At 40.2% G+C, this 18,056-nt stretch overlaps 1 protein-coding gene across 1 annotated transcript in view; it reads right to left on the reverse strand.

Moving 5' to 3' along the window:
* Positions 1–15,971, reverse strand: part of LOC148414401 (solute carrier family 22 member 23-like) — a 33,325-nt gene extending 17,354 nt beyond the window's left edge. The window contains exons 1-3 of the mRNA XM_088429938.1: positions 15,389–15,971; positions 4,404–4,507; positions 4,146–4,300 (exon numbers count right to left, since the gene is read on the reverse strand). Coding sequence (XP_088286064.1) covers positions 4,146–4,300; positions 4,404–4,507; positions 15,389–15,847 — 718 coding nt within the window. The 5' untranslated portion in view covers positions 15,848–15,971. The remainder of the gene's footprint in view (positions 1–4,145; positions 4,301–4,403; positions 4,508–15,388) is intronic.
* Positions 15,972–18,056: the final 2,085 nt, after the last annotated feature.

The raw sequence follows: 18,056 nt of genomic DNA on the forward strand, positions 1-18,056 counted from the left end.
ATAATCACATAACCAAATCAAACTGTGGATTACCAAATGCTTGGATGAAAATATGTCCAAAACATCTGATTGATGATATTGTTTATACGTTTAAAAAGATTTATACACATTTACAACAGTTGTGTTACATGGCTTGTACACTTGATAAATGCTTAAGATGATGACATTTTAAAAGTTTGTCACTTTGGGAAAGCCAAATAATAGTAGCTCAATGACATATAAATCGTCTAAATGTGACTCATTCTATCAAATAACTCTTGGAAGGGCTTTCCTACAACGGTTTGCGATTATACAAAATGGAGGACTCTTTTAGACTCTGCACACAAATAACCCCAGGCACTGTCAATAGCGAGGAGCAATGAAAGGGAGCTATTGACGATTAATAAGGTCATAGCTATTGATCGTGAACGTGAGCGAGAATGCCAAAAAGCCGCAGGTCACCACCTTTTTAATTCATGTGCTTGAAAGTGTTCGCCGTTAAAAAGTGAAGTGAAACACTCAGCTTGGGAGTTTCTTTTTCAGCGTATTTGTCTATTAATCCACACAGGCGGGCTCAATCGCAAAAATTAAGCATTCGAGTTATCAAAACGAAACAAAATAAAAATCTTAGAATAATTAACAATATAATCCTTTCCTCCTCCTTTTTTTATGAACCAAAATAAAAATCTTAGAATAATTAACATGTAATCCTGTCCTCATTTTTTTTTTACATTACTCAAAGAATTTGTTTTAGCGGGAAATGCTCAAATAGTAGTGTTTAACGGATGAGCACTTTAGAGAGGGAAGTGTTTCTTTTTTTCGGAGAAACAGACAGAATGTAACGTCGAGTCATAGCAGGAGAGGCTGTGCTGAGCATGCACGAGCCAAAACGCTGCACGGAAAGGAACTTTGACCCTCTTCCAGAACTATGCACCTTTACCCATTTATCAAGATTGTGACAGAGGATAGATTGTTGGTGGGGGGGTCAAGGACATGCTAAACTATAAAGTAGAGAAGAGAATAATACTAGCGTGGCCACTAACATCAGAAAGTAGATGCCACAGCATTAAAAATTCTTATATCAAAACTCAATGCAACATAAAACTTAACATAATGCAGAATGAATAAACGATATCATAACAATGTAACAAAAACCTGACCCATATTCCAGTCGGTATATACTGTATTGTCAGATTTTTAACATTAAAAAAAAAAAAGCTAAACTGCAATGCAGTTGCTCTAGCCTGAAAATTGAAATCTAAACTCATTTTGGCCTCATCGTGTTGTAAACACAGACAACGTGAACATGTTTGAACAGGTGTTGCAGATCATTTCTGACTACTTGCATGGCTTAATTAACCAAGCAAATAAAAGTACATATCATGACACCTGTCTGTATTCATGTAGCAAACACAAAGGAAGCTACAAACAAGCAAACACGGAGCTTCATTGGTGCGACGGACAAATTAGTGTGTTAACAGGTGGGAACTACACACCAAACATCTCACCCAGGATGTCCCCAAGCTACCAGAAAATGTTGGTAACACACAGAAAAACCCTACTCAACACGGATATATTTTCCATGGAGCACTATTTAGCAATACATCTAATTTCTTCACAATTTCTTCTGCTTTACAACTGCAAAAATAATGTTGCGCAATGTATCTGCTAAAAAAAGACAATCTGGCGTGACACATTCGTTGTCTGCATTTTCCTCATCCTTCTCCCTCACACACACACACATGAGTGAGTGCGTGTCTGCGTGCATAAGCATGCCCATTCGGATGCATAAAACAGGCGAGGAGAAATATCGCTTCTGCAGGCTGAGCGAGCGCTCACAGCGAGTAAACATAATAAACAAGTGTCTTTTGCTTAATTAATGGAGGTTTTATCACGCACAGGCCCACAAGCGCACTCTTAAAACAGTAAATGGATCGTCATCCAGTTGGAGGCAATTTGATTACGTTTATACGCAGCTATGTCGTGCCTAAAACTGGAATTACTACAAGAAATTGAGTGCGATCTTGCATCAAAATTACAATGTTAACATACAAATTTCAAGTAATGTACTATTATATTATCAATATTAAAAGAAAAAAATCATGCTGATAAAATAAACGTAATACAGGATTTTTTGTTTGTTTTTAATAAAATTTAAGCTCTTATGTGATGCAAAAAAAACATTCAAATCTCTGGAATTTTTTTCTTCTATGACGACTTCTAGGGCTCAGCCTTCCAAAATCACATGACCAACCCAAGAAAACTGGAGAGCTGTGACGGTCATTACCTCAGCCTAAAGCAATGTCATTTTCAGTCATGTAAAGTGGGACATTTGCATATGGGGCGAGTGCTTTTTCAAATGCTGGATGATGCCATAAATCCTATCCACAGGTGGACGCGCGCTAATGGGGGCTCTGAGGAGAACCAGCATGCTTTGCTAACTGACAGCTTAAATTAGCGCAAATTGGAAGGTCAAGGTAAAAAGATAATGAAGTCTGCATCAAATGGCTTCCTACTATTAAGTCGGCCGTTTCCTTGAAGCTAACGAATCAGTGTACTAAAAATATGCAGCACGCCGTTTCATTTTATCACCTTAACAGATGCAAAATCAGCGCAACTTACAGGTGAGAAGCTCTGCAAAGCCTACCTATTTCTCTCCCTATTTACTCTCGATTCAAACGGGCTGCTTGCCCATCCCCCTAAGGTTCTTTCTTTCTCCTTTTCATTCTTTTCCCTTTATTTTTCAGTCACGTCACTAAGCATCAGTAGCTGTGCAAGTGTCACATCGTATCAGCGATGCGCGAGGCTGCTCGAAAGCCTCAACATGGCAGACCAGTCTGGCGCAAAGATTGTGTGCAAATTGTCCAGCAGCTGCTTTTTCTTGTCTTTTTTTCTTTTCTTTTTTTTTTTAACCACACGTGCATAATGAGTTAATGGACAGTGACGGCTCTAGTTTGCTTCATTAGAGAAAAAATATTAACATCCCCAGTCGCCACAAGTTGGCAGTGTGATTATTTAAGGCCGGCGGTACATTATATTCAGGATTTTTGCATCAGATCAAACTGTGCGGACTGAGGTACTGGAAACAGGGACGATACTCTCCCAGGTCCACATGCAATACTACATTGTTATTTTTTGGACTATATGCTGGATTGTAAGGCGAAATTTCAAGAAACAAGTGTATATTTTTTTTAACTCCAGAAATGAGGCATTATGGGACATTCACAAATTGTCAATTTTTTAAATTAAGATCTGACCTTGCAATGTTGAGAAAATTAAGTACTTTTAAGCGCTTCTTAAACTTTTTCCATGCGTCTTGTTATTAAAAACATTCCCAGATTTCTCATCCTACGAACTCGGCAAGGGCAACTTTCTCAAACTTTAAGGTGGGAGTAAGAGTACAGCTTTTCTGACCGCATATTCAAGGTTCTCCAAAAGCAGCGCATACTCAGGCCCTAGAGATTCGCGGTGTGTTAGGATGACGTAAAAGGATAAAGTGCAGCATTACACATGAAGGAGACTTAACTGCACGTGGATTGATGATCAAGGAATGAAGGGGATTAGGCGTTACATCTCCACCGCGCACAAACCAATTCTGGGAGAGCGCAAACAAATCCAGCCACAAAAAGAAGGTCACGTGCTTTGTTCCCAGCCTAAACCTCAAACGAGCGAGACGCTTTTTGCAAAGTGTGTTGTTTATGGCCACTGTCCATATTCGTTTTTAAGCGAATGCTTAAAAGAGAACGCCTGGAGGTCAGACGGGATTGATTCACCCTGCTAATGTGTTATTGAGTGACCGTCCCTTGGTCTCAGAGCGCTCGCCGAGTTTTGTCAATACAGATTGGCTCCAGGGTAAATATCAAGTGTCGCACAAAAACACATCAGAAATACAGGTAGGCCCACATGGAAAAGACAAAAGCTCACGCAAATATTAGAAAGAAAATCCTTCAACATCCATGTCCAGGTTTTCTTCATATCCAAACAATAATAAGGCTCAACTCTTTATGAACTACAGCATACGGACGTCATTACTACTACTCATACTTTTGTCAACGCAAAACTAGCGTTGGAAAACATACAGTCCGTGAGAATATTTAACCTGGTTTGCCACACAGTTTCCAACCCACCAAAATGTTAAAAAATAAACACCTTGAGGAGGTACTTACTCAGAACGTAGAGTGACAGTGTGATGCCGGACAAGCAAAAGCCTTCAAAGAAGCGCAGCGTGCTGAACATGGGAACGTTGACCGAAAAGGCCACGGTGAGGCCAAACACCAGCATGAAGAGCACCGATATGATCAGCACTGGGTGACGGCCAAACCTACGCCATGAGAAAACAATGTCGGAATATTTACTTGAAATGAGTTTTAAACATATTTCGCTGAAAACATGAACGCGGCCATAAAGTTCTGTCGATAACTTACCAGTCCGCGAGGATTCCGAACACCAGGTATCCGAAGATGGATCCCACCAAGAGTGAGAATTTTGCAATGTGGACTTTCCATGCCGAGTTACACACCAGACTCCACTGGAGAGAATAAACACATTTCTTAGAAACAAGTGCAAAATTGTCATTTAATAGTCAAATTTAAGGTGTTCTGTTTGGAACGACTTGATCATGAACATGACACGAGGAGGGGGAGGGGATGTCCACCGCCAGCATCTTAGTTATGTGCTGGTTACTATTTTTACTTCTTGTGTATGGAAATTTCCACAAGCAAAAAATACATAGTCAAAATCAAATATTGGAACCTTCTCAAATCTTGGCCATTTTTGTGTGAGTGTGTGTGTCAAAAAATAAGCAGGTCAAGGCAATTCTGGAACTCTGGTGGCTTTTGCATTTTCAGCATTTTTTTTCCAGTGATTTAAAGTTTCATAAGTGCTAGCTTCATTTAATAAAATTTGGTCTCCATTTAGCTAGCATTAAGCGCTAACACGCTAGTAACTACCTTAACCACTATTGGAACATTTTATATTAATGGGGGTAACTTTTTTTCTTCTCTCTTTTCTACTACTGTTCTATATTGTGACAGTTAATGCAAAAAAAAAAGAATTTTACAATGCTTGAGTTGAGTTTTTCGCTACTAACACGCTAGTAAAGAAATTACAACTGAAAAAGAATGATTGCAAACAACTGCGAAACTGAACCGTTCATTTCGATTTACATTATTTCTGAAGGGTAGAAAATAGCTTGGAAACACAGTGTCCAAAATTGATTGTGTCCAATCATTCTGGCTCCACTAGTCTGTATCTAATTGGATCACAGTCAGTATTAGTAATTGGACTTAGCACCCAGTGAATTTAGTTCAAATCCTGTGTTATAACATATAAACGCTTATTTGTCATTTCTCGTTCTTTTCTTTAACCTGGTATGACCTCTATCACAGTGACCCGCTTCGAATGGAACGCTCCAGGATTACACAGAACCACCCAGTCATCACATGATCCGGGAATGCCTCTCATTCACACTTTTGGTATCGATGTCAGCCCAGAAAAAGACGCAGGGTCGCAAAACAAGTTCCTGTTGTGCAATCGCTTTACAGCTGAGAGACGGAATGAAAACGAATGAAACCGACGCGGCTCCGTAGACGGAAACAATTCAGCGGATGCATGATCTGTTGCTTGAAAACAACTCAGCGGCCCAACGCGGCTAGATGACTAGCGTTGTATCACAATGTGTCGAAGGTCGCATGGAAGCAAAGCCACAAGGCGACAATTGTTAAAGTGTTGCCAAAATATACAGCGGACAGATCGCGGAAGGTTCTGCTTGTCAACACGTCATTGCCGCTATTTTCTGTAGCAGCATTTGTCAATACGCATGTATTATTAACTAGCTCGCTCACTGAATGAGCTTGTTGCTGGGAATTACCTGTACTGTACACGCTGCCAATAGCGCTAACAGATGTCAATTGTGCTAGCAACTTGCGCTATCAAAAACTGGAGTATGCGGGGTCTTGTCTATATAGTCATGGAGATATTATTAGACCACACTTGTTCAGTTGAATTTTTTTACAAAAATTGCTCATGAGAGTTTAATTCAAGAGCTGATACGTAGCCATTTTCAACTTTTTTTATAATAATAATGTGTCGAAGGCTATCACTAACATCACTTCTTCATGCATGATGTAGGTTTCGTTGTCCTCACGGGGGACGGTTCTGATGGGTTAAAAAATATAAAAACACTGACGCTTAGGATGGTTTTAAAGTCAGAGTGGGTTTTCTCCGGGTACTTTGGCTTCCACCCACATCCCAAAACATACGTGGTAGTTGTATTGGGCACTTAAAATTGTCCTTAAGTGTGATTGGGTGTGTGAATGGTTGTTCGTCTTCGTGTGCCCTGCAATTGGCTGGAAACCAGTTCAGGGATGTCTCCCACCTCTTGCCTGTTGCCAGCTGAGATAGGCACCAGCAAGCCTACAGGACAAGATTACAATAGCTATGAATGACTTAGTTGTGGCATTTAAGAAAGTTAGGCACCAGTGTGTGTATTAGACTACTACACAGTGTGAACGCAGAGTTAAAATACTTGTATTTCTTTCTTATATAGTCTTTCAGAAAAAAATTAGATAAAGAGAATATTAGCAAAATTAAGTCATTTTAAAGGAAATACTTGGCGTGTGTCTTCAGTGGTTAAGTGTGTCTTATAGTTTTAACTGATCAATATTTGATTAATTTATTGTGTAATGCCAATAAATAGTCATAATGTTGGTTAAAGCATTGCTTGGATAGTCAACGGGGAAACAAACGGTCAACTTAATTTTGAAACTCAATCAAACGTCCAAAGAGAAGCACCTCGAGATTCATCCTTCAAACAAAAATTCCAATCAGATTTAGCCCAAGTCCAATCATGCACGGCTGGTCCGCTATGCAACCCATTCTCCTTGTGTTCTGTTGCTTTGCTATTGTGTTGCTCATTAGAGAATAATGAATAGAAGGCTGTGTGGAGAGTTGGGCGAGACGCGTGTATAAACCTATTAGCAGGCAGAAATGCGAAGCGTGAAGAGCCGGCAGAGCGGGCGGGGAAAGAGAAAATCCGTCAAAATCCTCGAAGCGTCTGCTGACTTCTCTTAAATGACTGCGAATGCGGTGGAACAATGGTTATGTCATGCACATAACGTGGATTCATGCTGCTCAATTGGGGCCTTTGCTGCGGGAATAAATGTTTTAAATTGGGGTTAACAGCGTTGTTGGGGGGGGGGGGGGGGGGGGGGGGGAATAGAGTGGAATCCCTATAGTCAATAATTTGGCCAGTACATTTCGGAAACGATGCTGGAGTTCAAATAAGACATCAGTTGAAATTTGTTCTTTTGTTTGTAAATGCAGTAGGTTCACTTAATTTTACACATAATTCATTTTTCACTTCATTAAACTCTCGTAAGACTATTAAGAAGAGGAAAAAAAATTGCTACCTGAGGCACTTCTCTAATGCTAATCGCTACACTAATTTGTTTAAGTTAAGATGATGTTGTCTCCATATCTTATCAACAGTTGTTAACGTATTTACACTTGTATGACAAACAAGAATGTCAAAACGTGAGATGGCGGATTTATGATTCCACTTTCGGTTATGACTGTTTTCCTTTTGCGTCTTAATCCTTCAATGGCTGGACTAAGAAAGTGGAAAAAAGGGGGTAAAAATCCTTGCATTTCCTCGCTATGAGGGACATAAACAATTTTATTTAAAAAAAATCCAAAATAAAATTTTAAAACCTAAATAACAATAAAAATATATTTTTTAACCTCTTTATTTTCAGTAATCCAAAAGGAAACACAATATGACACCCCCTCCCAATAAAAACATTCCAACCTTTGAAAAATTGAGCAGCAATATGTTATAAGCTAGGGCTGGTTTTAGCATAATTTGCATTTTGCTGGGAACCCTACCTAAATATGCATAACTGGAGCATAACTTGCATAACTTTACAACTGGAGTTGTTTTTTTCTGAACCTGCTGAACTTTGTTGTGGGAGGGGAACAATCACGAAAACGTTTATGATAAATATTGCATTTTATGCAGCTCTTAACGAGAAGAAGAGGAATGCGCGGATAAAAAGAATAAATCATGAGAATAGAACAGTTTGAGAAGATGAGAAAAGCTAAAACGAAGCACACGGAGAAAGATAGAGAACGCACGAGAGCGGCTGCTGCATAGTTACTGCCTAGCAACAGTGATAATCAGACCCTTCCAAGTTTTACCTCACCCATGGGTGGAAAATACTGTGAAGTGGTGGGCGGACAGAGTGGGGCTTAAAGACAATATCAAGTCAAAAAGGAAAAGTGGAGAAGAATCCATTTTTGACGTATCCGCTTTGCTTTCATTGTACTGCTGCGGTGACAAAATGCTAATAAGAAACCACATAAGAATGCAAACTAAAATGAAAAATAAATACGTTTGTTCAGCCCTATTTGCATGTACTGTATTTGTAATGTGGACTGCAGCACGGCCATCCTAGCTAAGATTTCAAACAACAACCTCTTGCCCCATGTTCAACCATGGTTCACCCACTGCAGTGTTTCTCAACTATATTTTGCCAGGCCCCCCCTAGGAAAGAGAAAACTTTTTGCACCCACCCCAGTCGATGACCTGACTATAAATAAGATTATTATTGATGAAAATGGTTTAAGTGTACCTATGCATGTATCCTTTTTTAACATTAACAACATAAAAATGCGATATAAATCAACTTTCAACAACTGCTAATTATTATCGCGTTTATACGGATTACAGCTTAGTCTAAAACGGAAAAAAAGAAGCAAGTGCACCAAAGTGCCTGAAACTAAAAGAAAATGATGAAAACGACTTAATTACAATTACATTCCACATCCTTTTTCCTGGGATCATCCGCGCCCCCCCAGTTAGCAATGTTAAACCTCGACGTGGCTTGAGCGCAGCTACTAGCGTGACTTCACAGTAGCGTGACAGTGTACAAACAATGAATTTAACAAAGGACAGGCATGGTATGTTCTTTCTTCTTGGCATGTGGATGGTGTTTATGACAACAAGAAGACAAGCTTTGTTTGAGAAACAGCGGCTTTTGTCTTCTCATTCCATTCCTGCTGTCACAAGGAAGAGATGGTTCTCTGTCAACCAATCGGGAAATCGCAGTGTGTCAAGCTCCACTCCTGGTGTTGGCGACAATATTAGCTTGGTGGCTCAAATTAGATAAGGAACTAGTGACAAAAAGTACTGCTGTTTGGCACCCTGTCACCCTTTTGTCTACACTTACTGCAAATGTGGTCAGGTGTCATTTGTTCTCTGCTGCGACTAACAATTATTTTATTAAGGTGACGAATATGTTGATTATTTCATCAATGAATCAAAGAGCATTTTGAAAGTGTTTACATTTTCACCCATTAATTCAAAAACAGGAATTTGCCTTTCAAACTGACAGGAAAAATGGATTACTCCTTGTTTTATGTTGTATTTATTGGTTTGGTCAGTAATGTGTCACAAAAATCAGCTTAAATATTGATCATTGCTTTCCAAAGTCAAAAACAGACATACTTTTTTTTTCGGGGTGATAAAGCCCACACCTAATAATTATCGATTACTTGATCAATCAGTTGTTGACTAATCGTCACCATGGCAAGCTAACATTAGAGTTTTTGTTTGTTTTTTCCCCCCTAGCCGCATACCCTGAAATGACGCAATGATGTGTTATTACGTCCCTCGCCTAGCATTGGACTTTAGAGACGCATGATGTAATCTAACTCCGCCTCCCCGCATGATCACCGCCACTTATCAGAAACAAAGCTGACACGCAATAGTTTTCATCTAAGTTTTATCTGTGGCAAACACCGGCGCCTTTGGTCCCGATTGCAGCCCGAGTTGGCCGCGCTGCTGGGTGGTTGGTTGGGTGAGAGGGCGGGGGTCACCTCCTTTGGACAGCTGAGCGTGTTTCAAAGTGTCCCACACTGATCGGCGGGAGGGAGGCGAAGGGGTGCTGAGCAGCTGGCTAAACAGAATATAATAGAAGCAGTGCATTGAGGGCCTCCTCGCGTCATGGGTGTCCATCCTACAGTATCAGCTTTCACATCTGAGGCCCGGACGTTTTTTTTTTTTTTTTACGTAACGGTCTCCCTTATCAAACCCACCCACACCGTTTTAGTTGGGCCTGCGACGCTCCTGGGTCTCGCTCTAACGTTTCAGACTCAAAGTGTGAACAGAGAAGGGTCGCTTACACAGAAGAGTAATGAGACATTCTCATTTCAGAGGCTCAGTCCAATTAAGTTGGACCCCGAGGACGACTTTGCCTCAATTAGAGCGGGTCTCCACATGAACCACTTTGGATCCTTTGTCACCTCTTGTAAATCCTACTTTCAATGGCGGCAAAGAAAGACGTAAACGTAGTGAGTGGCAAATATATAGAGTGATAAATCAGTTAAAGGAATAAAACTGAGCATTTTAAATCAAATTTGTCACATAATTTCATTCAGGGAATCAAGGTCACCGCGAGCTACTATATCTAGGAACGAATCAAATTATATTAGGGTCATGTTTAGGGTGACCAGATTTTCAAAATAAAAAACCGTGACAAGAAATTTGCAGAAAATTGAACATGTTACAAATTCTCACCAGGAGCTATTCATAACAAATGAGAAATCGATCGCCAATCTGCTGACTAGTGGTTGTGATATTACTTTAGCTAATGCTAACCGCTACCTCGGATGACAGTTAAAGGCAGTGCACTCACCGTTATGCAACCTTTGCTCGGCCAATGTAATTAAAATTTGTATCCCTGGCTCCCAGCTGTTTTGATTGTCAATGTTTCCATGTATCCTTCGGAATGTGCTCATGGACTAGAGATTGCTTTTCAAGGAAATGTATGATTATAAGATATGAATATAATATAAGATGAACTTTATTGTCCCCGGAGGGAAAATTTGTCTTGGGCAAAAAGTGCATTAATCTACCGCAGCGTTTAAAACAAAAATACAGTACATGTAAAACAGACATTTAAAAGCATCACAGCCAGTGCAGGGAAACAACTTTGGCGTGTTTGTAGCTATTAAAAAAAATAATTATAATAAAAGTCAAAAATGATCAATGATACACAAGAAGAAGAAATAAAAAAATACAAGACCCCAGAGTTTGCTTTTTAACTTAATCCTACTAGGGCTATATCCTTTTGACCTATTTAATAGAACAATAGGTCTATATTTCTATAATCATTTGAGAAATCCTACTGTGTGAGTGGTCATGAATGCACCTCTAGTCAAATGAGCAAGCACAGCAGCTGCCTTCTTTTTCTTATCCATGCATCGATCAATGAATGCAAGCATTATGTTTTTCAAAACCTTCATAAAATATAATCAATTGGCAAAACCTACCTCGGCCCACATTGGAAATGGGCCGCCAGAAACGCTCAGCTTGCTATCGTCTAACATTTCCTATGATTCTCAGGCATGATGTCATGCTAGTACTGGTATGCCGCGAACGTGAAAGTAAACGGTTCAAATTTCTCTTTAATTGATTTATTATACGAATGGAACGGCGATGACAAATGATATGAACAGGGCCCAAAAATTGGGAAGTTTGGATTAAAAAAAACAAAACAAAACAAAAAAACATAGTGCTCAGAACAGGGGTTCCATGACTGGATTTCCATTTCTACTCAGGGCTCTAGAATGAGACGCTACATTTTCAACTCCCTCACAAAAAAGGTTTCAAAATAATGACCTAAACGTTTTATGTTTGAACAAAATCATTTCAGCATTTTACTACTTGAAGGTTCCAAAGCCCTTTTTCTCCCTTAGCCAGCAAGTAAGAACTCAATGTACAGTGTGGCCTCAAGTTGTCCACACATGATCATAAGGGTCTAGTCACATGGGGCGTGTGTTAGGCCAGTGTTGACACTTGCCTTACTTACACAGTGTCACGGATAACTGAACCCAACTGTGACCACGCAGTATAAACACAGGCACAAATGCAGAGTCATCAGTTCCTGCTGCTGTGCCACATCCTATTTTATCTACTTGGAGACGGGGACATGTGGCAATGCACCCAAGGTGGAGCAAAAGTGGGGGAGGCTCCTCACTTGAATGAATGATTGAAAATTGTCACTCATTGCGAGATATATCAAATTATTAATTGTTGATGCGCAATTTTCAAGCCCGCTTTCAAAAGAAAAGTAGAGTGTAAACCGGAGGTGGACAAACTACGGCCCGCGGGTAAGATCCGGCCCGTTGTTTTTTTTTTTTAGTACGGCACTTTGCATTCATTTCATTTTGACTTCCAACGACATATATTTCAACACTAGGTGGCACTGTAGGCGCAGTGACATGATTTTGCAGAGCCTCGAGGAAGAATGAGAGAGCGAGAGAGATACAAACAACGTATATTTAAAAACATTTACAATTTCGTATGTACCATGGATGAAATAGCGTAATAATCATTTTGAGAGCATAGACTCGCATCAGCGCAAGGTATGTTCGATATCACTTTTTCTAAGACGGATATCAGTTTGAGTACTCGAGCATCACACACAAAATCGGCCCACCCACCAAAAAACGCAATGAAAAAAGATCTAATCTAATAAGGCGCTTTCCCTTCAAATTTCATGGAATGAATGGCAATTTTTCATTCTTCTAACTTGTACTTACTATTTGATCTTAAAAGTACTCCAAAGGAGGTCAATACTAGTATTGGCTGCCAGGGCAAGTAGATACCTTGAAATAAAGCCAGGTAATAGCTCGATACAAATACTTGGCATCGGTACTCATCCATTCCTATCCATTCATACTGAATGGAAAGTAAATTGTCTGGGAAATGGTCTTTCACTTATATAGCACTTTTCTGCCCTAGGTACTCAAAGTGCTTTACACGGATAAGTCATTTTAACCTACTGATGATGCAGCATCAGGAGCAAGCAGGGGGCTCAGCATCTTGCTCAAGGACACGTCGACATGGTCACAATGTTCGTGAGACGACCAACGTCGTAACCACAGCCTAGCCAAAAACTAAAAAAAACAAAACAACCTTCATGCTTATTTCTGCTCACTGTCTTTTTAACAGCCTAGTAGGCATACTGTAACTGCATGTCAATATTTTCAATGGCCGCACAATATCACGCACCACAAATTGTGGCCAGCGAAAAGTGTAACACGACCAAAGTGGTTTTATGAAAGGTATAGGAAGCATACATAGAGTACAAGGTTGGTGCTTCTACTGATTTAATCTCTCCGACAGTGACCTTGTTACAAGGTTGAGACTCTGACTGACCATTTAAGCATGTCGTAGCATCAACATGACATTCTAAGTGTGTATGCAAAGGCAACACAAAGAGATTGCGCAGAAGTGACACCAGCATGAAAAGATGAGACAAAAAAAAAAAAAAAAAAAAAAACAGCGGCTCCGCACGATAACTTGCAAGATATTTTACGACTTAAGCAGCGGAAAATAAACGTATTCTATCATTCAGACTGAATGAGTTTTTTCTCTCCCTTTTTTATAAAATCAATAAGGGCCTGATCATTTGATGATCCTTGACAAGTCTTTCCAGCTAACAAACGACTTAATTATGCTGACGTTGACATACGACCCCTGTTGGAAATGTTTAGCGATGGCTCCAGCGCCGTCACAGCTGCACCTAACAAATGTTAGCCACTAAACAGCAAGCATGAGTGCTCCATATAGGCTGGCATGATTGGCATGAATGATTCCGTACACTTTGATGACGACAGCCTGACAGCTCTTTCTGTGGCTATTGCAAAAGGTGTTTGATGGGCCAAAAAGAAGCATATAAAACAGAAGATTTAAAAGTTTTTGGACCGAATCATTTGCTTTCATTGCCAATGTGGAAGAACATATTTAGCAAAACAAATGGGCTGTTTTTTTTATAAAGGGATTTCTGATTTTTGTCTATTTTTTTTTTTGAATGACACATTTTAGTTTCGCTCAAGTCTGTGGATGGCTTTCCATTTTGTTGCTGTTTTTCGAAGCCTCAAAATAAAAACGACCCAAATCTGATTTCTTTACTGTATTTTACGGTTTTCATCATTTCATCGATGCAACGGAACGTAATACTGTACATTAACATTGTGTTGGAAGTTAAACGTAAAGCACCATCATACGGCAATCATGTGGTGTGTCATTTGCTCCAGGATGCATGCACTGCAGGGAGAAGAAACATTTAATCATGAAGCCTCATTATTGGAGCTGATTGAATGCTAATATAGACACTTACGACATGTGTTGGCTTCATTATAAGTCTTATATAGGGCTATCAAATGTTTCCAGCCCCAGACAGATTTGTTTCTTGTTTTATTTGGTTTTCAACATTTTAGGTTGCCGACCCCGGTCTTAGCTGCCGCTTCTTCTAATTTCTGGAAGACCCTCTGGTACTTCACGGTCTCTTCCAGGTCCTTCTTGGTACCACAAAAGACTAATATTGGTTGGTTGTATTTGTTCTGAAAATTGGTTCTGATTTAAAATAAAATAGAAAAAAAACTCGGTATGTGTGTTTCTTGTTTAAGCCATAAAACATTTCCTACGCTATGAGAAAAAAATCAATCATTCTGACCATGAGATTTAATCAATGATTGTTCACTTCCGTCCTAAGTCGCTGCGGTTTGTTTGCTTTATTTAAATCAGACATTATTGGAGATAAGCAGATGGGCTGCTGGCACCGTAGTGGACATAAGCCCAGGCCGCCCCAACCACCATTAGTGCGGAGACGCTTCAAAGCTTGGCTTAACATCAGACTGCGTGTGTGATGATAAGCCCGCAAAACTCAACCGGCATTCATTTGCAGAATCTGGCTAAGTTCCTCTTGTCTGCCGGCAGCTGCGAGCTAATCAAATTGCACTTTAATCTCCATTGATTCTCATCGTCGAGCGCGTGTTGAAGATTTGATTGTTATCGAATCATTTTACACAGAGATAGGCCGGATTTTTAATTGCCGCGCAGATACGAGAAGAATTACGGCCATGCTAGGTTATTCCATCAACAACATGATGCGCCATGACAAAGGCCCCCAGAATGAGCCACGTAGGAATATGTTGTTGGTCACAGGGTGGAGCGAGGTGGGGGCTTTGGGGGAAGGGGGGAAAGGGGGGTGATGTTTGGTCAGGAGTTACAATATTCCAGAGCGTGCATACTAAAGACCTTTGCCCCAAATCGAATAGCTCCTGTCTATTATGGCCTTTCGGTACCGCCGCTGCCGGCAAATTCCACCGGGCCTGCAAGTAAGGTGACACCTAAGGTCCAGCTAATAAATGTGGACTGGAGGACAGAATGGAAATGCAGTTATTTATTTAAGTAGAAATTATAGACAATGGGGGGGGGGGGGGGGGGGTGAAGCAGGTGTTCAGGCACTGAACACACCATGGGGATCCCCCTTCCCTCCTCCTTGTATAGAATGAATGAATGAATGAATGAATGAATGGATGGATGGAGACATGATCTTACCTTAGTGACAACGTTCTGAACAAGGCCGGTGTGCAGCTCAAAAGTCCACGCGTTGCACATGCACTGAGCGTCGCCCGTGTCGTTGTGGACGCCAGAAGCCCGCCCGCTCGCGTTCGGGGGGCCACCCGAATCCCATGAGCGGGCCCACGTCACGTTGCTGCCGGTTATTGTCGAGGCGGCGGCGGCGGTGGTGCTGCTGGAAGCGCTGACGTTCGCCAAGGGCTGGATGATGCATGTGTTGTTCGGCTGGGCCAGTAGGAAATTGTCAGAGTACTGGCTGAATCCGATGAAGAGCGCCGGGATCCATGTGAGCAGGATCAGCTGTTTCTGGTACTTCCCGAAGCCGCCGAGGAAAGGCAGAACCGAGCCGTCGATGCGCGTCAGCGGACCCGGCGACGACGTCGTGCTCTCGGGGGACACGAAGCCGTTCTCCGGTTGATGGTCGTCGGTGTCGGCCATCGCGCTTCCGCCGGTATCTGCCTCCTCGGTTGTGTTCGGGAAGGAGGGGTTGCAGTGCGCGCCCCCTCCACCGCCACTACGAACACCACCAGCACCTCTTCCTCCTCCTCCTCCTCCTCCGCCGCCGCCTCCTCCCCCACCTCTCCCCCCCACCCTGTCGACTCCACAATGCGTCAATGCGCCCAGCTCCGGCGGGGGAGCCAAGCCAAGTGGACTGGAAGGAAGACACTTCTTTTGTCAGGAAACGCTCCTTCCTCTGCCGCGAGTGGTGTCTCGCCGACGCGGTCCGCGAACTATATGACCGCCTTCCTCCCCGTCGTCCGGTTCATTGTTGTCGGTGCCGGTGGTCCGAGGTAGTTGAGCTACCGGAAGTCAAACACACCTGAGCAGATTGCCGCGTTTAAGGGCGGACTCACCTGACATAGGGACGTCCTCTATTTTCGTTTAACAAAATTCACTTGGTACACACGCGTTTTTTTGCGTTCACCGAATACAAATCTGCTTAATGTAAATAAAAAATAACGAGAATTAAATTTAAAAAACCGAGCGACTAGTTCTGATTTAATATTATGGTCACGTGATTTTCCGGTAAACACAAGGGCGGCGAGCCAGATTGGGCACGCCCACTCATATTATCAGGTACGTGAAAGCAATTCAATTTACGTGCCACTTGTTAAAATTCCTAACAAAATTTCAAATTGGCACAGGAAAAGAATAATAATTTACATTTCCATTAAATTTAAGCCAAATGTATTAATAAAGTCAGAACATTTTCCACAATTAATCACATTTTTAACAAACATTTTCTCTGTGGGTTAAAAACTTAAAATGAAATATAAAATATACGCATTACCAAACAGTGAATTTGTTTTACTAATTAATTGCGACACTTTTTTATAATTAATAGCATTTTTAACAAATATTTTCTATGAAGGCTGTAACATGTTGAGTATAAAATAATACTTAGTTTCAAAGACTGTTGTCATACCTTTCCTTCTATAGGATTATATTTATGTAAAATACAACTACTAAACAAAATGACCAAAATTGACACAAGGCTTTTGGAGCAAGTCACCTGACATGTCTGCTGTTAACTATGGACAAATTCACATGGTATACACACATATTCATGTTCATCAAATATAAATCTGCTTCATATAATCAAAATAAGAAGAATTTAATGTTAAACCCCAAGCAACTAACGCATTATTTCTGTTATTTTGTATGAAGTGAATATTATGGTCACATGATTTGTCTTGTGTCAAACACAAGGTCCGGGGCCAGATTTGGTTCTCCCGCTCACTTTGTGTGGCCCGCAAAAGCAAGTTAAGCATATCAAAATTCCAAAATTGTCATAGGTAATAATTAGAATGTCCTGAAATATGATGTGCAATATTAATAAATTGTATTATCAAAAATTGAAAATGTTGAAATAAAATTAATCAAGAAATTATGATTAATCACACTTTTCAACAACTATTTTCTACAAAGCTTTTAATATATTCAACTTGAGTAAAATCTTCAATTAACAGCAACAAAACAAGACCACTGAAAATACCATTGCATGCATACATATGAAATCTATGATTTCTATTTATCGTTCATATTTATCTTTTATTCAATTACTTGAGAAGTCAAATCAGTACTTCTACTTTTTAAACAAGTATTTAGACTTCTTTTTACGTGTAGAAGTATGAATATTTTTGGTACTGCGAGTACTTTTCTGGTGTCCATAAACATGCGAACAAATTATATTTATATCGATTACTTTGTTTTTTGGTGTGTTTGTTTTGTAATTCTTAGTGGGTATTTTGGGGTAATTTCCATAGCGATACGGTTCCTGCTGACTGTCTCTATTCTGCCTGACGACAAGAGCTTAGACATGTGACATGACCAGGAACAAAAAGACGCATAAATGACTGTGTTCCGCTAATTCAGCACAGAAACAAGAGGCTTGATAAAAGTCTGGTCTGAAATAGAACAATATTGTTTCATAATTACAAGTTTTGGAATAACTTCCTTTTCTCCCGTTTCTGCCGGCTCTCTGCTGTTATATATATATATATATATATATATATATATATATATATATATATATATATATATATATATATATATATATATATATATATATATATATATATATATATATATATATATATATATATATATATATATATATATGAAGCAATTCAGTATGTGCATAATT

This window comes from Hippichthys cyanospilos, chromosome 12 (assembly GCF_059441005.1).
Source record: "Hippichthys cyanospilos isolate Australia breed blue-spotted pipefish chromosome 12, RoL_Hcya_1.0, whole genome shotgun sequence".
Taxonomy (NCBI): domain Eukaryota; kingdom Metazoa; phylum Chordata; class Actinopteri; order Syngnathiformes; family Syngnathidae; genus Hippichthys; species Hippichthys cyanospilos.